The following is a 22,277-nucleotide window of genomic DNA, read 5'->3' as shown; positions in this document are numbered from 1 at the left end:
CAAAATGTGCAAGAAAACTGTTAAACCAGAATATTACAAATCAATTTATTGTAAGGGGACAGTTGTGATTTTGAAGTTGATTCAAATCATTAGCCTTGATTATTTTCATGCCTCATAGCAAGTAAAGTGGAAATAAATGTTTATTTTCTATTCTAATATTGTGGTGTAAGTGTTCTATTCATTTTCAATTCTTGGCTCAACAACTGCATATGCAAATAAAGTACTGATTCAATCTGATTTATAATCTTCAGCTTTAATATAATTCCTTTTCAGAACTATGAAGCAATTACTAAAACAAACTGTGTCACTTTGGCCAGTAGACAAGCATTGTGCGGAATAAACAGCAGACATTTTTCAGAACAGCGTGTACTTTATATATTCTGTGGTGCAAGACCTGCCTGATCGGATAATCTTGTACACTCTGGACATAGTCCGTACAGGAGATAGAACTTTATTCAGATAGGTGAGGAACTTAGTTTTATAACACACATTGTACACCTACTAAAATAAGTTAAACTTAAAGGAACAGTCATGTCAACAATGATCTTGTCTGCTTAATTTCCCATATAAATGTTTCTGATACTGTCTGTGCCCAGCCTAATGTTTCCCTGAGAAATATTAGTATTCACTGAGTCTAACCTATTCCCTTTCCTCTCAACTAGTTTCTTTGTTTCCAGAAGTTATTGTGCCATTGGCACCTAAGTAAGCCCAAGTGATTATAAAGTAGATCAAAGCTGGACAAACCTTACTATTATGGTAACTACATGGCTTCCTAGGGCACTGAGTTGGTAGGTGGTACATCGTGAGGTTCTTTCATATGTTAGGAAGCAAGTGCATGCAGGAGGAACTTTTTAGAAACCCTGGGGCAGTCATTGGCACACAGCCTTGTCTTTGCCTACAGCTGTGGGGTAGCATTAAGTGTGGATGGAAGCTCAGTACTTTATTTAGTACACTATGTGTAAAGCTAAAATCCCTTACTTACTGACAGTCCAAGGAATAAACTGTTTGCCACTAGAAATATAAAATAAATACAAAATATGATACATTTTGAGGTAGACCAGGTGTAACATTACATCTACTGTTTTGCTTGACTAGGGTGCTAAAAACCTAGGGCTGTTCTGACATTGTTAAGTCAGACCAGTTGTAACCTTGCTGACATTGTGTATACGTTGCAGTGCTTTTAGACTAAATTGAACCTTAAAGGTGAGAGCAGGGCCATCCTGGGAGAGTAGGAGCAATGGCCTTGACCTCTTCTTGAGAGCTTCTGTAGATCATCTATTCTCTCCATGGCACCGTACACAAGTTACTATAAGGGTAGCTGTATTGAGAACAGGTCATGATCAATAATTTATTATGGTGAATTTGCACTCAGTATCTCATCAACATTTTGCTTCCTTTGCTCTACAATTGAAACGACATCTTCAGCATGCAATATTAGAATCAAAACATAAGGCAAATAAGTTTCAATTGTTCCTAGGCTTCGTTAGTGAAATGTAGTTGGTGTCTTGGAGGAACCCCACGGACTCTTCAATACAGCACCAGTGATTCTAAGACTGTTAACTTCAGCATCCAGAAAAAATAGCATTGCTAGCGTCAAGCGTTGTTATTTAGATTGTTCACCCAAATAGCCATTTTATAGCGGCCTTTTAATTTTGTTTATTTGCTAGAATTAAATATAATTCTGTAAAATCTAAGACTGAAAAAAAGTTATGTTTTTAAATCATTGTAGGTTCTGCTTCTAATTTTTCTAGCGAGCAGAATATTATATATTATAACTCCAATCTGTTAAACTTGGCAATTGAATTAAAGGGCATTTTCATTATATTACTATCAATCCTTCTGTCTTCTGCTTAGAGTAATATTATTTTACTTTTTCAAATTAAACTTAAACATACAACATGCAGATTGTGCCAGTAAATAGGATACAAACATAATAGATGTCAAAATCCATATTTGCAAAGTACTGTAAATGCTTTCTGTAGAATGTTATTAAAAATCATTCAGCAGCCCTAATTCGATTTTATTGTAGTCCATACTTTATAAATTTTCTATCACATATTGGCATTTTAAAAAATAATTATCTACAACCAGGAACACTTGTATTCTACTTTTATTTGTACAATTGCATGAAAATCTCTAGTAATGAAAAAATATTTGCAGACTACTTGCTATTTTTTTTATATATTATCTAAATACGGTAGATATGTATATTTTATATTCTAAAACGATGTATGAAAAAAACAAATAGTGAGCATAAAAAAAGGCTTTGCCAAAGATAGAAGTAGAGTGCTTATACAGCACATACTGGAAAATTAGAATGAGCTTTTTGGACATGCATCAAGTGACACCTCAGGGAAAGTCAAGTCTACTGTGTGAAATTCTGCACGCTACAAAGAGGAAGCAATCACACAAGACACGGTGTGGTGATTGAATAAAAGAGGTAAGATTTCAGGAGTTGCTTTGAGGAAAAACTGTTAGAAATCTTATAGCTCATTGATAGTCAGATGCAATGATTCTAAACCATATAGGTAATTTAACAGAATAAAATAAACCGTATGCCTTTTTCCCATTATTAAAGAAGCTTTCACCAGATAGGAGGAATATCTTATTTATCAGCATCCACATAAGTATTTTTTTAATGGTGGGATGATTAAAGCTATTGCATCCAAGTGTCTATAAATTGAACAGCAGGATCACTGTGTAGAATTCCGGGTAGATAATTGCCCCTTTGGCCCCATCACTATGCAGTAGATAATGACTTTGGAGTTGCCCATGGTCACTGTATGTCCGTAGCAGTCTCAATAACAGTACATGTGTCCTTTTGGACGACTCTCCCAGCCAGTGTTCCAAAAGGCTGTAATGAGCATGAACACAGCCTATGGGATCTTGGGGGCGTGGGGGGTCGGAACGCCATCTTCTATACGTTATGACACTTTCCACTCCAACAAAGTAGTACAGTATTTTTGCATTTGAGTTATATGTGGCATTTTTTAAAAGTGACAGCTATACTCCACTAACTGATAAGACAGATTCATTGAAAGGTAGCAGTCAAAAACCTTGTAGAAAAATATGTAATATCATCTCGACATGCTCTTTTTTGTCACCCCCAAAAAAATATGGCACACATAACTAGATCAACAAACATTGTTTGCTACAAATTGCCTTACTATCTATTTCTTATTAACATAGATTTTTATTTTCAGTGTTGATAACTTTAATTGATGGCGATGCTTGTTTTCACAGCTAACCCTTAAAGTGCCAGCATGCTGAGCAAAAACATTGTAATACCCTTCCAGTCCTTAAAAAGTTAAGCTAACTGGTCATCAATAAAAATATATTTATTTGTCTTTTCACATTATAGGCTTTTAGCTATAGGAGGTCAGGCACACACTTCAATGTATAGTATTTATTAAAAATGAATGATATGGACTTCACTTATTCTTAACTCACATGAATCTTTTATGTGTCCTGTATATTTAATGACGACTGGATATCCTACATGTTAAATTGGTTTACTATGATTCAGATCATCACACATTTCATAACTACTACTGGCTTCAATAAGAATACAATGTGATTATAATCTACAGGTTATAGATCCATAGACATGTTTGGTTTTCTTCTGCAAATCTTTTGAAGTTATTATAAAGTTATGCTGTTTTAACGTTTTTAAAGTGGTCGTATTATAGTAGTAACCAATGGAATCTTCCACACCACAAGAACATCTATTTGGTCCTACCAGTGGGGCTAAGTATGTAAAGCGATTCAGGTGCCAAATTTAAAAAGCGGTCACCATAGGCCTGGCATAGCTGAGTGACTCCCCAAGTCCTTGGCCCTTCCCAGAGACATACACACTAGTACACACACTTACACCTAAACTCACTATAACTCATACTAACACACACCTACACTTACATACCCACACTGAAACAGAAAATATGACCAAGTGACTCCATCACACCTGGTACATCAAACCTTTACCTTGTCTGGAGCTCTTCCTTATGGCTGCTCTCACACTGTACTAGAGGCTGTACTCCTAACCTGGGTTCATATAATGTCGTATTACATGACTCCACTGCACTCCCACCTGTTCCAAATTGGACTGGCCCAGTTTGAACCTCATTTGGACTGGTCTGAGGGGGCAATTGCCTGATTGCCCCCCACCCCTGATATCAAACAAGTGGATGTTTCTGCTTATTGAGCCATTGAAATGATTCCTTTAGAGGTTAGACTACTTTTAATATAGGTATTAGCCTATGACTTATTTTAAAGAGATATGTACCATGCAATTTAATACTAAAATACTAACATTGTTATTCTTTAGGTTTCCTTTGCTTTTAATAGTTGTATATCATAGTTAGTCATTCTCGTGAATAATTTCCTAAATCAGATCACTTGAAATAATTTACTTCATCTGCTTAATGAAACGAGCAGTTAACATCATTCAGTAATCTGTAATGTATTAGGTGTTGACATATTTATAGTGAATTCAATCAATGGGAACCAATATCCTAATATAAACATCACCTCATTCATTTACAATATCACCCTTAATGGAGGTAGAAAATACAGCAGTAAATCTGTTTCAGTCTGGAAACTAACAGAAAAAGAAAATTATGACTACATCCATGTCAATATTTATATATGCCGATATTTAGAATTAATTTGGGAACACTAAATAATGCCTTGTAAACAAGAATAAAAATGGTTGTTTTGTACAATAAATTACAATATCACTATTGTTGTCAGTAACTAGTAAATAATTAACTTTTATTTCAATATTTCAATTGACGCTATCTGTACTTCTTTCTGTATGTTTCTTTACACCCCATTCCCTCTAGATTGTAATCTTGCCAGCAGAGCCCTTTTTTCCCTAATGGATTGGTTTGTGTTTATCTGTCAATTCTAGTTTTGTTGTACCCTGTGCTCCGTAAATTGTTGGCACGATGTAACTGAGAGATAATAGTATAGGTTATATACGCATAATAATGTCTTTGTAGCAGATCATTACAGGGCTGATCTTAATGCTGGACAAGTCAGGTAGCTGCTGGGGCACCTGGGCCACTGGGTGGGGCCAATCATCCCAGAAAATGCCCCAGTGTGTAGTCATTCTGGTACCTGTCAGGTGTGCAACAGAAGCATCCACAATACATGGGGCTTCCACAAGATGTGTATGCCTACAGTGGCATTCTAAATGTATAACTTATATATGCATGTAAGGGGAAATAAAGGGGCTTCTTGGTGCTATTTTGTTGCGGATTGGCCCATGATCTGTGATCAAAGCCTTGGTCCTCTGTTCATAATTTCCATTATTCCATTACTGTCCTTACTTGGATGACCAGTTGTGAAACAAACATGTTAAGGGATTTTTAGTGCCTTCTAATAAGGTCTTCTGATGTGACCTAATTATGAAATGCTCCAGGCCCATTTCTTTAAGGGTTGATAAATTGCAACTGTATATTAGTGTAGATTTTGCATTAATGGTTAAGTTTCATTGTCAGATTTAAGTACTTAAATACCTGAAACAAAGTGTAATTTTCATTAAAGATCTTCCTCAGTTTTATTGAATTATTATCAATCAGGGCAGTGGAACCATTCTTTGTATCACCACGTTCCAGAATTTAGTTCACATGTATAAACTGTGGTGGTTGACAGCCTCCAAGCTATATGTATAACAATTTGTGAAAATGCTGAAAGTTTGTATTGATTTTTTAAATATTTTTTAGGTCCTCAGAGGAAGGCTGGTACATATATGCAGATAGTTCTAATGGACAATTTGGTCATATAGCTGAGATCATGACTCCTGTGATTTCTCAAACTGGACCCAAATGCAAGCTGGCGTTTTGGAGTTATATGAATGGAGCAACTGTGGGCACTTTAGAAGTAAGCATTTTAAGGTTATTTATTACATCATCAAATGCTATGAAGACTAGGTTATCTGCTGTCAGTGTGGTTTTATACAATAAAGATTAAAAAAGTCAATATGATGGGATGTGGTGCATTTCACGCGTCTGGACATCATGTCATCATTCCATCATGAACACCAAGATGAGTTGGCAGTAAATAACTTAATGAGAGCCCAGCTGAATTCTTATGATTGATTCACTCTGTCTATTGTGTGTGAATGAAGCCTGTGCTCAGTACACCCCGTGGTGTTTTTAGAAGTTAGCTCACTTGTTGTTTAACAGTAGGCAAGAGCCTAACAGGGAGTAAAGCTTGATTCAGTAGCATATGGGCTGTGTCCTGAAATGTTATAGCTTTCATTTTCAAACCTTCTTGAGCCAAAAACTGGAACGCAATCAATTTACATGGATATTCTTTATTATGATATATAGGCAAAACCTCATATCTTATTACTATGCAAGGACATATGCGACAAACAATGCAGTACCTGAAAACCAGTAAACATGTGTCGTGTCACTGGTTATCCATTGTATCATATTCATTTGTTGCTATGATATATATATTTTTAATAAATTGCCTTATGTCGGTAATTCAAAGCCATATTTTAATAAATTTGCCCTATAAAAGCAGTACAACAGCTGGTATTTCTGCTGGTCTGGTAAAAGAGGGAACATGTGTCAATGTGAAGTGGATATCACAATAGGAAGCCAAAGGTAACAACAAATTTAGAGATAATTACAATTTTAACAATGTCAGCCACAAACTAAATTTCCCAAACATTTATACATTAGTTAGTACCTAAAAATGCTTGGAAATTGTCAGACCCCATCCCATGCCGACCCCTCTCCTTCAGTCCAGAACAGTTAAAGTCTGTGCTTAAAGTGTTAATGACCAAATCTCCAGGTCTAGCTATTATATGTAACTACAAACATTTACTTTATAAGTCATGTATTTTTGTTCAGTCCCCTGTGATTTTTCTTATTTGTAAGGGTTATCTATCACAAGGAGAATATTTTCAAAAGATTTATTCAACCAATATATCAAAGACCATACAGTGCCCAGATGTTTTTCTAGGTTGATTAATCACTAGAAATTTTCATTACAAGCCTAACATCAAATTCTCATGTAATTGTAATACAATTACAACGTGTGGGGGGTTTTTTTATCATTACCGTTTACAAAGAACCAACAAAAATACTTTACTTTGGATCATTTCACAATTTCACAGCCGTAATGAGCACAGTTTAACTAGGATATATAGAAGTCCATTAGTATACAAAGAGCTAGTTTGTTAAATCTCAATTTTAATAACACATTTTAATTGATATAGAGTGAATGTTGGAGATATATATTTCATTAGCTCATAGAATGCTACTTTATGTTCTACATATTTTATTATTTGTAATGTAAAACAGTCCTTCAGTTATTATATTAGTGAAATTATTTGTGAGAAAATCCTGTACATTTACATTATTATAATCCGTATTCCATTTCCAGGTTTTAATTCAATTTGGCAATTTAAGTTACAAGCTGTGGTCTCAAAGTGGCAGGCAAGGTGCCCAGTGGAAGAGAGCAGAAGTATTTTTAGGGACGCTAACACATTTTCAGGTCTGTAAAAATATCATAGATTTACTGATTATTTTATTTTATTATTTGATTTTTTTAAATATTAATTTTACTAAAAATCCTAGTCTGTATGTGGCTTTGAAGGCCTGTAGTTGTGTACAGGGGTGACTGAAAAGGTAAGAGGCAAACAGAAATTTCTATGATTAAACTATGTGACTAAATAATAACATAAAGAATATTGTGTTAGTACTCAACAGTGCTGAAAAGCTCCATATAGTTTCTATTTGTGTCTCTGCAGCAGAAGTGAGCAGAAAGTTTCTGCTATTGTAAGGTGCACTTTGATAAAAATTACATTGCAAATGAGAATGTAGAATTTGTAGTCTATATGACACATTGAAATCTTTCATGGCATGATGTTGCTTCTAAAATGCTACCCAACATATCACCAAACTGGCAATAGCGGCATAGGAGAAGAAAATTATTTTTGCAAGATATTATAAGAGGCAGGAGCGAGACTGAAAGTTGTGCCTGGAAATTACTATACCTCGGTACTCTCCATGCTTCCCCAGGTTGCCGGGTGGAGATTTTTGTATTTTTAATAGGGTACAACATAATATTATCACATACACTAAAGCTCCTCTAAACTGATCTAGAGTTGCTATCAGACATTGCACTTCAAGGCACTTCCTTGTTTTCCGGGGTCCGCACTTCTTAAAAGCCGGGTATGATCTCCTGCAAAGCCTATGACTTGACACCAAGTCCATGTAACATGGAGGGACACTAAAGGATCAAAGGAAGAGCACAGTCTGTGACCTAAGGCACTCCCACTTAACTACAGGATGGGGGCTCCATGTGCCCCTTGGGTAATTTACCTCTGGGTATTTCAATGCAAATTAAAATAGTCTTAGCAGATACATAATACTACCCTTGTTATTTCCTAGCCATATTCTTGATAGATTTAAACTGGATGTCCTTTTTATAGAATTGAAGCTGAAATATAGTTGCATAAAAATGTCAGCAGTATAGCCCTTAATTGGATGTACCATATGTTCAACAATGTGTCATCTAGCCAAATAATTAACACAATATGTATATCTGTTAGGAAACCTAGTTTAGCATCCTATACAGTGTGGAAGCCAATCTATCATATGTTCAATAGGATCAGGGCTCCTTCTTAGATAATTAAGTAATCTGCTGAAAAAAGCCTAAACCAATTATAATTACATTACACTTAAAAAAAACATCATTATATTTACCCTTGGCATTTCTTGTGTAACTAAGTTATAACAAACGTTTTATTAAATGGTAGACAGTTTGGAAAACAGTTTGGTTTTCAGTCTGCCCATGGTCACTTATGCTTCAAAACAAGTATATAAGGTTTATATAGAGATTTAAAAGGATGTCAATCACCTGAATTATACTAGAAGGAGGTTGTGTGCCATATTTCCTAAAAGTGGTGTGGCCAAATTGTGACATCTTCTATTTATCCATGATCCGTTACAAGGCATCGAAGACTAGAGAAAAACAAGAGGTACGAAAAAGGATTGGGTACAAAGAATGGGAAGGAAAGAGACAACTAAGGGGAAGGTAGAGAGCAAATTATCAGGATTAGATGCAGCAGAATCATCAGCACGGAGAGTGTAGAGATCATCTGGTCGCATGATCTCTCACACTCTGCCTGTACATTGTGTCTGACCCATGCTGGATTAGCTTGCAAATGACACAGAGTAAGAGAGACACACCACTCCTGCAGGTGTGGACAAAGGCACAGGCAGGCTGTTTGTGGGCAAAGATGGTACATGCAAGCTTTTGGGGGGCACTGACTAGTGTTTGGGACAACAGTGGCACATACAAGCTGTTTGAGGGCACTAACAAGCTGTTTGGGAATAAAGATGACACAAGCAAGCTGTTTGGGGGCACATATGTCACAGACAAGCTGTTTGGGGTATTGACAAGTTATTTGGGGACAAAGTTGATACAGACAAGTTGGGGAAAGGTGAACAGACAAGATATTTGGGGACTAGGATGGCAAATTTGGGCCACTGAAGGCACTTACAAGCTGTTTAGGGCAAAGCTGCACCATGGGGCATTTTGCTTGGTAAAGTAGGAGGGCCCCGGGGCAACTTTCGCACTGGGGCCCTGTGGATTCTAGTTACACCCCTGTGCTTATACTAGGTTTAAAAATGAAAACTGCTAGGAAAGTGACAACATTAAAAACCGAAAGACGCGTGTTTGAAAATGTTGTCACACTTTAAAAACACACAGAGAAACAGAATTTCTTGAAAGATAAGGACCTTTCAGCCCATCTAAATTGCCTGTTTTTCTACCTGTTGCAGAATTTTGCTTGGTCCTTGACCTTAAAATAGGGTATTGTTTAGAATTCTTGAGTTTTCACTATGCAGCTTTAGTAGTCAAACAGGCTAAACTGGCCTCATTATGCATAGTTAAGGATCAATTCTACTGAGTTTCATGCAAGAGGGGTTTATATAGTTAAACCAGTGAGATGACTTTTAAATCTTACATTAACTATGCATTCTGCGGGGTCAACTCAGCCCTTGCAGAAGAAGCTCAATAGCCCTACATAATACCTAGTGATATTAGGAGGTGAAACTGCGTTTCCTGAAAACTCCTATACTATCAGATCTATGTTAATCTCACAAGGAACTGTGATCAAGTTACATTAAACCTTGCAGGGGATAATACGTATTCACATTGCTTTTGTAGATTGTCCTTCGAGCTTTGCGTGGAGTGAGTTATGTAGGAGATGTGACAGTCGATGACATTTCCTTTGAAGACTGTGACCCAATGCTGATCCTTGACAAGGAATGTACAACTGATGAATTCATGTGTTCCAATAAATACTGTATTCCTAAGGACAACTTATGTGATTTTGTTAATGACTGCGCTGACAACTCTGATGAGAATCCTTACATCTGTAGTGAGTCATATTTTGTTTTACATAGCATTTACTATGCAGATTCATTTAGTGCTGATAAACACTGACATACGCAGTTCAATCAGCCACAGTAACAAGGGACCATGTTGTTAATATTCCAGAGTAACGGTCAAGTGAAAAGTAGCCAAAAATTAAATGTTACCTTCACAAGATTATACATCAAAATAGTAATTGTAATTATGATTAGTCCCCAAAAAAGCAGAATAAGTGACACTGTAGAATTTTCATTTAAATTTTTAGCAGTAGGCTAGTACTGTAAATACATTTCTTCTCCAGAAGCATTTCTATAAAGTTCTGATTTGTTGTATATGCTTTATTGAAAGGAAATGTATGAAAATTTTTGCTAAGGCTTGTTCGAGCGGAATTTCATGATCTGTGAATAATGCTGTGAATTCATGGATATTGTTATATGATGGAATGACTGCACATATAAAGCCTAAGAAACATATATACCACATAAGAACACTACTCTGACTAGCTTTGCAAAACTGTTGATTTATGGCAAGATATTATTGTTATTAATAATATTTTACTTATATGTTTAGTAAAGGCAAAATATTAAGCATATGTAAAATATAAAAGGTAAATGTAACAAGTAACAAAAAATAAACATATTTAAGAATGTTATTTAATAGCAAATGTAAATGGTTTGTTGGTTTAATGCATGTCATTTCATACCATATTATTCACTTTTTAGGGTTTTTTGGACGTTGCAATTTTGAATTTGACCTCTGCGACTGGAAACAGGACGAGAATGATGACTTCAACTGGAATCTGGGATCTGGCAGCACTCCAACTTATGGCACGGGACCAGCAACCGATCATACCTTGCAAAACCCATCTGGTTATTATATCTTCATAGAAAGCTCATTTCCACGACTACCAATGCAAGGAGCAACATTATCAGGACCAAGGATCAGCAGATGGAGCAGAAACTGTAAAGTAAGGGATCAACCAAAATACACAATAGCCACCAGATTTCATTGAGCGGTTGAAGGTTGATTCTTGATAAAAGTAACTGTCACAAAAGCAGACGGTCTGACAACTATACAATAAGTAGATATACAGATAGGCTATTGTTTGACTACACGTGATAAATGTTTTAACCTATGATATGCATGTACACAGAGGAGGGCAGAGGGGCAGGCAAGGGGTCAGAGGTCCACTAGGCCATTGTTGTTGGCCTGTTTTATTTCTGAGCCGTTGGACCTGGGCTCAATGTTATCAGCCCTTAGTCTTCTTCTAACAGGTCTCCTGTCATCTAAATCATAAACCACATCATTTTAATCAAACCATTATGCTCCTACAACTTCCTTTTTTGTTTGGTCCAGGAGGGGGCTTACTTTATCAAGTAAACAAGCCATCAACCTCTTTTTTCGTGCTAAACACATTTAACTTCTTCTGACCTGTGCTATCCCATATCACAGCATTCCCAGTATGATTTCCCTCATTTCGAAATCCTACATTTTACAGTCCCATCAACTTAACTAAACCTATGTAGCTGTGTTTAGCGATTAAAATAAGATATACATAAAAATGATGCTTTATATATAAGAAGAAATGGATCCGATTTGGTTCTCATGATCTGCATGATTAGTCCTCCCTATGAACTCATTGCAATTTAAGTAAAGATACAGTATGACTGACACAATAAAAGTTTTTTTGAGAAATGATTGTATCTCAACTTAAAGTTGACTCTAACTAATTTCCATGTAAAGCGAATTCCTTTTTACTAATGAAAAATATCCATCTCATCTGAGACTCTGTATTATTAACTTGAAGTAAATTCCTGAGAGTAACTTCCATCTCAATGTTACTCTTTGCTTCAGATTATTTTTTATTTCCACATGTATGGTGAAGGTATCGGCTCTCTGTCAGTAACTCAGGTGACAGTAAGCAATCAAGAGCAAAGATCACTGCTAAACCTTACAGGAGACCAGGGAAATTTTTGGCAGAGACAGGAATTAACTCTCTATGAACTTGGAGAAGACTACTATGTCACCTTTGAAGGAAGAATTGGAAGAGACCAGACAGGAGACTTAGCTCTGGATGATATAGTGTTTTCTAATGAGTGTCTGCCTTCATCTACCTGGTCCCTGGAGTCTGTGCAGAAGTCAGCTATGAAAGGTAAATATGCTGCCTTATGTATTTATATGACATTCAAAGATATGCTAAATTTAAACATAACCTTAATTTTGTGGTTTCTCTTCCAGAAAGTTGTCTGCAAGGGTTTTTGCAATGCAGTAATAAAAGGTGTTACCAACCTGAGCAAAGATGTGATTTTGTGGATGATTGTGGTGATTATACAGATGAAAGTGACTGCGGGACATCCTGCACCTTTGAAAAAGACATGTGTGGATGGCAGAACTCACAGGCTGACAACTTCAACTGGATTTTAGGAAGGCATTCTTCTCAAGCTCTGAGTCCTCCAACAGACCACACTCTAGGAACAGAGATGGGTATTATTTTGCTTTAAACACTTTGCATAATATTAAAGTGGATGTTTTTCCCAAATTCTACATATTCTAATGCTATACATTATATAAACCTATCTAATGCTAAATATTAAAATAATAAGTCTATTCCTATTAAAACCGACCATATGTGCACGGTGTGGGGGAGTTATCTCCACCTCCTTTCAGCAGGATATGCATTATTATTCTTTTCCATTAAAACACCATTTTGTTAAATTGCCGATTGTTGTTAATTGGTTAAGGTAGCCTTTTTAGGGGTATATAGGGAGATGAGAGAGGTTTAGACAGCTCATTAAATTCAGCTCTATGTTTCTGCGTTTGGTTATAAAAGTGTTTCATTCAGCACGTTAGGTGAAGCAACACATATAAAGCATTAGTAAGTAAGCGGTCTTTGTGCTTATGTTTCCATATTCCAGGCCACTTTGTGTGTCTTGAAACTTCTTTGGTTGCATTAAAGGGTGAGAAAGCCCATATAAAAAGTTCCAGGTGGAAAGAGTCAAGCATGGACTGTACACTGAGCTTCTGGTACTACAGGTCATCAAAAGCTACGGGAACAATACAGATTCTCATCAAGGTAAGAGATACTTTTATTCATTTTTATAAGTTGTTTATATAGTATTTGGTTTTACGTACTTCAGAACAACTTGAAGGGATAACAGTTATACAATACTAAACCATATAATGCAAGGCTCCTTCACAATGGAGTATGGCCAGATATTTAAGTAACTATATTAGGTTAGCTAGATTAATTACTTAGCTAGTAACAGAAATCTATTGTTTTAAAGTTATGAAAAAATGGAAATATAATTTCCAGCTCACAGATCTGCCACTGTGACTTTAAATCACCAGCATTGCTACAGTTATATAGCTGTCCATATTGCTAATTTTTGCTTTTCCAAACCTACTTGCATGTACACTATATACCTACAGGCATGTAGAAGACCCAGGACTTGGATGTACCTCTTGACTGTTTTGCTATGTATAGGCTTAACATCAAAACAATCACTGCTAGATTTATGATGTTTATCATAGGCATGAACTTTTTATTCTTCTAATAGGGTAAATTGATACAGTCATGTTAGCACAAGAGACAATTGTGGCTTTAGCTAAAGTTGATACATTTTATTTGAGCAACATAGAAAACATTTACCGTTACAGAAGAAGAGACCTTTGCTTTTTGAAATCTTGTATAATTTTAAATATTTCCCATTATTGGCCCAATTAAAAGGTATAAAGTTTATGAACCTCATTTGTAATACGCGAGCAGTAGTGCATTTAAACTTAGGCAGCTGAATGAGAACGGTGGCAGACCATCTTCATAAGGTGGGAGGGCCAAGTCTGGGAAGCAGGTCTTCTCTCTCATGGGAGAGCTAAATGTTACAACCCATCGGGTGATTAAAGGCTGCCCTGTAATCAGTTTTGATTCCTAGAGCATTGATAATACCAGATCATAAATGTATTTACCTGAAAGTTTGTCCAGTGAGCTTATCAAAAGCAACAGGTCCTTGTGGTGAGGACTTCTAGCGTGTTTTCATATGGATCACGTTTGTTCCCCTTACCGGATCATCACCAAAACATTCTACAGGACACAGGGAGACTGTTAATCCACAGACATCTGATTTAAATGCTGTGTATCGGTGTGAAGTGCACATAAATGTACTTTATTTTTAGATAATATATTTTTAATATAAGCACGTTAATTTTATTTTCTTAAAGCATAATACACAAAATACATAAAAACCCAAAAATTACATTTGCCTTCATGTTATTAAATTACATGGAAATTATGCAACATATGTTTCAAAGTGTCATATTTGTTACAAAGTGATTACAAAGTGGTTTTAATCCAGCAATCCAATATTAGGGCATTATCAATATGACCTGAATTAACTAACTGAGTCCAAAATTGCCTACATGAAATATTGGAACTGTACTTAAAATATATTCTATAAAAAACTCAGATGTTTGTAGTTAAATCTAGGCTATGTTTAGGCTATGTTTAGTAACTGTTCAGACTTTGGTAGTAAAACAGCATTATGATAGTTCTCTTTATAGCAATAACTTTACTTGTAAGCCACTTGTAAAGCTTTATTGCTTTTATTTATGTTTATGTTTTACCCTGATAGGGACTCTCTCTTTTATTTTTTTATTTTTTTCTTGAGCATAAAATACAGTGCTGTATACAGTGCCATTGTTGTCAGTCTTGTGATATTTCGGATTACTTTACCACACTAAGTTCATTCTTTATGACAGTACTAATGAAGTCTGTTCTAACTTTCCCTAGTCAGGGTGCCCGACCGGGCGATTAACAATTAGCTATTCTGTTGTTTATCACAGCAGTATAATAAGGAGACAATGTTAATAGAGCAAGAACACATACAAATGTCTAATATAAAGTAACCTGAATCGGACACTAGCTATAACATTTGGTGGAAGTTCCCTTTTAAAGAGACTTAACATTAGTATTTGTTCACTAAATAAATCATATTTTGCGTTCATATATATATATATATATATATATATATATATATATATATATATGTCCATTGAGATTTTCTTTAGCTACCCATTACTTGAACTTTTTATTTTGCAAAAAAATTTAATAGTGTTGGAGATACTTGTGTAAAAGCAGGCACTTCATAGAAATATAGGCCAGTCTTAAAGGGGGCTAAAACTAGCATATCAATTCATTTATTGCCCTAAATTTCCCTTCTTTCTCCTTCCCCTTACACGCGTGGCTCCATACAAACTGAATTAATAAATTAACAGGGCAGAATAGTAATAACGAGGATAATAATAACACAAATCCTATTCAATTAAAGACAGGCACCATTTCCAACAATGTTATATAATTTACTCTTGGGAAAGCTGGGGCTTTCAAAAAGCTCCTATATCATGTGCCTTTAGTAAATAAGCCCTTGGGCTTGGAAATCTCAGTAGTTTTCGCCCCAGGATACAAGTTTGTTTGATGTTTCTGCTTGGTTATCCTATCACTATTATAGATGTATAATCAATAAAGGGCTCCTGTTTTTCTTTTAAACAGTTCTTAAAGTTTCAGTTATCCATTTGTTCTGTTTGCAAGTAGCTTATGAAAGAATTGCTTGCCTCTGTTTCATGGTACTATTTGTTATGATGACAATTTAGAGAATGGCATTAATAATTCTTCATAGCTCAATCCGTTGTGTTTTATGTTAAGTATAATCTTGATCTTACTTAGACAATTTAATATTAAAAATACTGGTTTACACCAAATGCTCATGGCCTCTAAATCATATTTATAGTATGCATTAGCCAAGAGTACTGACTATGGTACATTTAATTTAGACTCATAATCAGGAGATCCTGCTATAAAGACAATATCTGCCATGCTTTGCAAGCAGATTAACTTCCCCAGGAACATTATACATCATCTGAATTACAATTTAATGAAAAATACAATTTGAATTAAAAGAAGGCTTGATGCAGAGTGTGGTTAGAAGATAAATGGACCATCGTAGATTGAAGAAATACATGGTCATCAGATAAAAATACCTATTTGGTATGCAGAAGTAACAGTCTAATAGGATTTATGTTAATTTCATGGTTATATCAGACATGTACTTTAAAACACCATTTCTTAACGATCAAGGATTTGATTGTAACCAATACTTTCCAGAATCCTATGCGTCATCTTTCTTCCTATTTGTAGCCCATTCATTAACCTGTAGAGCGTCCTAACATTCATTATTTCACTGCTATCGAATGTGAAATCGATACCGTACAACCTCTATAGGTTACAGCTTAGCTGCTGCTATGTAAATCTCAATGGTGTGAAAATTCAAACTAACAAAACACATTCATTAGTAATTCAGACCATATTCAATGAGCTGCAAGGCTACATTTTTCATATAAAAGGGACACTTTACAACATGTTTGAAGAGATGACCAAACATAGATGTGAGATAAATTTCTTCTTCCCAGAGCCCTGTGAACGTTATGCATACAGCGCAATTATGCAAAGTATTAAAAGGGGTGCAATCACCAGGGGCATTCTGTTGTTGGCTGTAATGATTGTACCATGTTCAGAATTGCTCATTGTACGTAACTCCTATGTTTTCAGAGAAAGAAAATACCATGTGTTATAAAAAGAGATAAATGCATTATATAATTAATGTAGGAACTGTATTCGTGTCGTTGATAGTGTGCCTGATATTCGATTTACAACTTTTGATCTGTAGTAGTTCATACTTCTTGCTAGAAGTGAACATTGAGAGCATGAGATACTTCCATTGAAACAATACAAGCATTTATGATGCAAGAACTCAAAGAGGGGTGTCCGAAGGCTCTGGTGTGTTTTACAGGCAGGGATGAACTTTCATGATGTGTCTCTAACCACAAAGGCTAGTGCGGTCCTCAACACATTAAAATAAAGTAAAATATATATAAGTATATATAAATAAGTAAAATAAATAATGCTTCAGGAGGGATCAGGCTGAAACCAGGTGTAAGTTCCATTGCTTTCTCATGACAAATATTCCTTTTAAAGATAATTGCTTCTTTACTACATTCTACCTACAAGCCACCCATTTGTGCTCATAGAATTTCTAACATCTGAGTACCAAAAAAAATATTTTGTTTTATTATTTTTTTCTGTGTGCTCTTAATTTAAAAAATCTACTTTTTCTAGGGGCATGTGATTGACTTCACTTCACCCTTATGCATATATACAATGTACACAGGCAACTGTAACATCCACTAATAAATCAATTACTTTGGAATCCCCATATTAATTTGTCCCTTGTGTGACCTATAAGCATTGTGATAAATTTCACCGTATAAAATGACCATCAGAAAATATATCACACTATTATTTGTAACTACCATGAAAGGACAAATTAATTAGCAGAACACAAGCCCTGCTCATCCGAGGATTAACGATGCAGCAGATGTACCATTAGCAGTGCATTATGCTCGATGTGCAGAAAAAAAGGACGCAGGGGAAAGTGTATAGTGAAGTTTCAAAGTGGTTTTAACGTACATAAAACATAACATTTGGCGTCTCTAAAGACATTTATGTATGTGGCCTCCATCTAGTCTATAAGGGCATATATGAAGCAGTCTTAAAAGGAGGAAAAGGTACATCACTGTCTGGCACAGAAAGGCATTTGATAGATAGATAGATAGATAGATAGATCTATATAAATTATTTATTATTTATTATAAAAATATATGTAAGACAGTTTGTTTGGTGCCGATTACTCTAGTAGGTGTTATTTTGTTTCCATAGTTATGCTATATTTTGTTATAAAATATTTTGAAAAAAAACAACTAAATGAAATACAATAAATTAAATTTAAATTGAAGCTAATATGAAATATTAAGTTAAAGGTGATTAGTAATTGTTGGTCCAACCTAGAAAAACAAGTCAGGACAGATAATCTTTCAGGACCTCCAAGATCTCTTCTTGAGATGCCTTAATTTTTTTCTGGGACCAATACGACTAAATCTGATTTCTTTTTGGGTAATATTGACAACACTTTACAGACACCCATTAAAAACAGGGCATCAGTTATGCAGCTTCAAAATTCTGCTATGTCTCAGCAAGATTATTCGTATTTAGACAACAAGGCTTACACTGGGATATGCCATGGTCTGATCTAGAGAGTTTTTGTTCTTAAACCTAAATGTTGTTCTTTTACCCATGGATTTTGTTCACAGTGCACTACTGTGTTTTTCTATATATAGTAAATCTCCAGTTGTATCATGCACCTGGAAAAAGGAAAGGAAAAAAAAATTATCTGTCATATTTTTAGTTATGTAATATGAAGGCAGAGATGTGCAATGAACCAGAAGACACAACTAAATCAGCACCAGGTAACAGGCTTGCCTCTGGATTAATTTGGATTTCCAGGAATTACCATCATTTTTCATTCAGGTCCTATTTTAAATTGGTTCATAAATACATTGTGTTAAGGAACATCACTGCAATGTAAAAATAGTGACCCGTAAAAACACTTTTCACCTGTTTGATGCATATGAATTTATATTACTACCATTATTATTGATACTTAGCCTCTTCCGAGGCAGCAAAAGTGTTGCACAACTGCCCTGTATTTAGCGATAGGCACATGTTATTTCTGCCTATGTCTGCATTTTTTTTATGTATTGATCTGCAATCAAGAGCCATAATGTAAATATGTAACTGGTGAGAGAATCGACCACTAAATCTAAAAAATATCTTGTATTATAGAAGACCTTTAGTATGTAAATGTGAGATTGATAAATCTAAATTGGAGAATGAATCACACATGGGTTTACCGTATTTGCTCGATTATAAGACGACCCCCCAAATCTGAATATTAATTTAGGAAAAAAGAAAAAGCCTGAATATAAGACGACCCTATAGGAAAAAAGTTTTACCAGTAAATGTTAGTTCATATAAACAATTTTTTTAATAAAAGCTATGATTGAGAAAAATATTTTGGTTTTATTTCCTTCTATTTTCCAACCTGCCCCCCCCCAGTTATGCACATCTGCCCCAGAAATGCCTTATACCCCCTATATGCCACTGTGCCCCATGATATGCCTTTAAACCCTCTAAATGCCACTGTGCCCCATGATATGCCTTTTAACCCTATATGCCACTGTGCCCCATGATATGCCTTTTGACCCCCTATGTGCCACTCTGCCTCCAGAAATGCCTTATACCCCTATATGCCACTCTGGCATTTAGAGGGTTAAAAGGCATATTGTGGGGTAGAGTGGCATATAGGGAGGTTTAAGGCATTTCAGGAGGCAGAGTGGCGTATAGAGGGTTAAAAAGGCATTTCTGGAAGCAGAGCGGCATTAAGGGGGTTAAAAGGCATTTCACAGAGCACTCTGCCTCCAGAAATGCCTTATGCCCCCCATTTAACACTCCCGCCCCCCCCCAAACTTACCGGAGCTTCCGAGTCCCCTGTCATGTAGCCGGGGCAGCGTGTTGAGCTCTAAGCGATTCGCGTACACAGCTTCCGCTGCAGCCGGGAGGAGGCGGAAGTTGTGGAAGTTGTGTACGCGGAAGTTGTGTACGGAAGTTGTGTACGCGAATCGCGTAGAGCTCAACACGCTGCCCGGTGCTTAGTCCAGGCAGCGTGTAGAGCTCTACGCGATTTGCGTAGACATCTACACGCTACCCCGGCTACACACCGGGGACTCAGAAGTGGGGCGGGGGAGACAGGAGGATCCAGGTCCCCTGCAGCTCTGCGGGGGATCTGGATCTTAGTCGTCTCATAGTCAGACCTATTTGAGGTCTGATTATAAGACGACACCGATTATAAGACGAAAGGGTATTTTTCAGAGCATTTGCTCTGAAAAAAACCTTGTCTTATAATCGAGCAAATACGGTAATATCGATTAGTAACTTAATAGAACATGATGAACATTTGAAAAAAGGTAAAATTAATCAATAAAGCAATCAGAATTATCTGCATGTCAGATTACTTTTTTATATAGAGAAGGCCATATATATAGGTGGAATCACAAATAAAAGTACTAAAAAGAGAAAAAGCTTCTGATAGCGGCCCGAAATCCTCGTATTAAGAAACCCAGGGTGCCTCCCAATCCGTTCCATTATTTTATACTTTCACAAGAATGTAATAGCCTATGTTATCAGCAAACATAGTTTAGTGTTTTTTTGTGAGATATTTTAGTTTAATTATCCAAAGTAAAGACACCTTACGTGAACTGATGGAGTTATATTGGACTGCCTAGACAGCAGTCCCCGGCTCACTTGTTCTACTCTGGTTTTGCTTTACATACATCATCTGGCAGATCTGCATTAACCCTACCAGATACACCATTCTTACATCTACTGCATGTAGGTAATCAGATAATCTGGTCACTTGTGATGTAGCCCTATGAAATCAAGGGTTTTTACTTTGTACGAATATTTCTTGGTACAACACCAAAAAAAACCAGCTCATGCGTCCCAACACTCAGCATCAATAGCTGTCACACTTTTTTAGGGAGCAGTGTAAGAACAGACCTCACATGCCTTCATTTTGGGCCAGTTAGAAGAAGATCCATGATCTCCCCAAGAGGTCCTGCTCCTCCAGCAGCGGGCAGTCCACCTCTGGAGAGATCCATCCATGTACGGACACCTTGCCGATCCCTTTCCCCGCGTTAAAGATGGCCCTGCATCTGACAGTTGGCTGCTATGTAATCATATGTTGTGAATGTAACCATATATTAATGATTTTTATGTGTATTTAAATGTACTTTTTTGTCTGTATTTAGACAGATACTACCCTTTCAAAAATTTGGGAATGTGAAAAACAAGATGGGAAATGGAACAAAGCAAATGTTTACCTTGGCAAACGGAGACATTTCGAGGTCATTTTTGAAGGCATTTTTACGAGAGATTTTGGGGGAGGAGCAGCTATAGATGACATTGAATATATAAACTGTTCAACACGTGAGTACGCCTTTATTAATTATACTTTTCATACGGACATAAAAAATAAAACATATTAGTCTCTGTGAGCACAGACCTACAAACCATCATGGAAGTCCCGTACCACTATGGCCTGTGCATCTTAGCTAAACAATTAGATTATTGTGACTCAATATATTCTGCTGAACTACTGTATATTTTTATTAGACAATGACTATATGTGCCTTTCAGTTACAATTTACCAGACGCTCAATCTAAAATTAAAGTGCAGCACATTTTCACTCGATTTTTTCTGTATTTTTTTGCCCAAGAATGAATTCAGTGTATAAGGGGCTGAGGAAAGGATCATTTGTCAAGTCAGTGTAAATCACTACATAAAAAGAAAAGCATCATGATCCAGATGTAGCCATTAATTAGCTTTTTTTCTCCCAATTCTATCCTGTCTGAAAAGTTATTTTGTTTTATAGGTAGTTAGTGTCCCCTTCTACTTTAAAAAGTTGAAGAACATTGCGTTAAAATAATAATTTCCGTAATTTTTTTTCCTTTTTTAACGGCGTCACACAAGAAATGTTTATTTAGGTAAAAAAACTAAGGATACCAGTCCAAATAAAACATTTCATAATCATTTATAAGAACTACGCAAAGCTGCAAGAAGATTGTATTGCTACTGGATACATTTGCAAGTCTCATTTTTTTATTTAACCCTGAGGTCAACAGGTTAGAAAAAATCCTATTTAATCTTTGACAAATAATACCTATAAAGGAATGCTATAGATTATTGTATTTTCATAGCCTGTTTTCATTAGCTTAATACAAGTATGGAAATATTGATGAATACGGTTACATTAAAATAATATTTTTGTAAGAAAAGCCTAAGTTAGCTTTACAAAGTGGAGAAACGCCAGTGCCAAAGTTTGGATATCAGGTCAGATCACAATATTACAAACATACAACAAACATACAACAA

At 35.9% G+C, this 22,277-nt stretch overlaps 1 protein-coding gene across 1 annotated transcript in view; it reads left to right on the top strand.

Annotated features, from left to right (window-relative positions):
- LOC149287228 (MAM and LDL-receptor class A domain-containing protein 1-like) overlaps positions 1 to 22,277 on the top strand; it is a 177,922-nt gene that overhangs the window by 35,903 nt on the left and 119,742 nt on the right. The window contains exons 16-23 of the mRNA XM_089493201.1: positions 5,727 to 5,883; positions 7,402 to 7,512; positions 10,195 to 10,408; positions 11,124 to 11,368; positions 12,256 to 12,553; positions 12,640 to 12,885; positions 13,317 to 13,474; positions 21,154 to 21,331. Of these exons, the coding sequence (XP_089349327.1) occupies positions 5,727 to 5,883; positions 7,402 to 7,512; positions 10,195 to 10,408; positions 11,124 to 11,368; positions 12,256 to 12,553; positions 12,640 to 12,885; positions 13,317 to 13,474; positions 21,154 to 21,331 (1,607 nt within the window). The remainder of the gene's footprint in view (positions 1 to 5,726; positions 5,884 to 7,401; positions 7,513 to 10,194; positions 10,409 to 11,123; positions 11,369 to 12,255; positions 12,554 to 12,639; positions 12,886 to 13,316; positions 13,475 to 21,153; positions 21,332 to 22,277) is intronic.

This window comes from Sceloporus occidentalis, unplaced genomic scaffold (genome assembly GCF_023333645.1).
Source record: "Sceloporus occidentalis isolate IW3139 unplaced genomic scaffold, rSceOcc1.0.p SCAF_63, whole genome shotgun sequence".
Taxonomy (NCBI): Eukaryota; Metazoa; Chordata; class Lepidosauria; order Squamata; family Phrynosomatidae; genus Sceloporus; species Sceloporus occidentalis.
The sequence above is the reverse complement of the archived record's forward strand: the minus strand, read 5'-3'. Positions and strand labels throughout refer to the sequence as shown.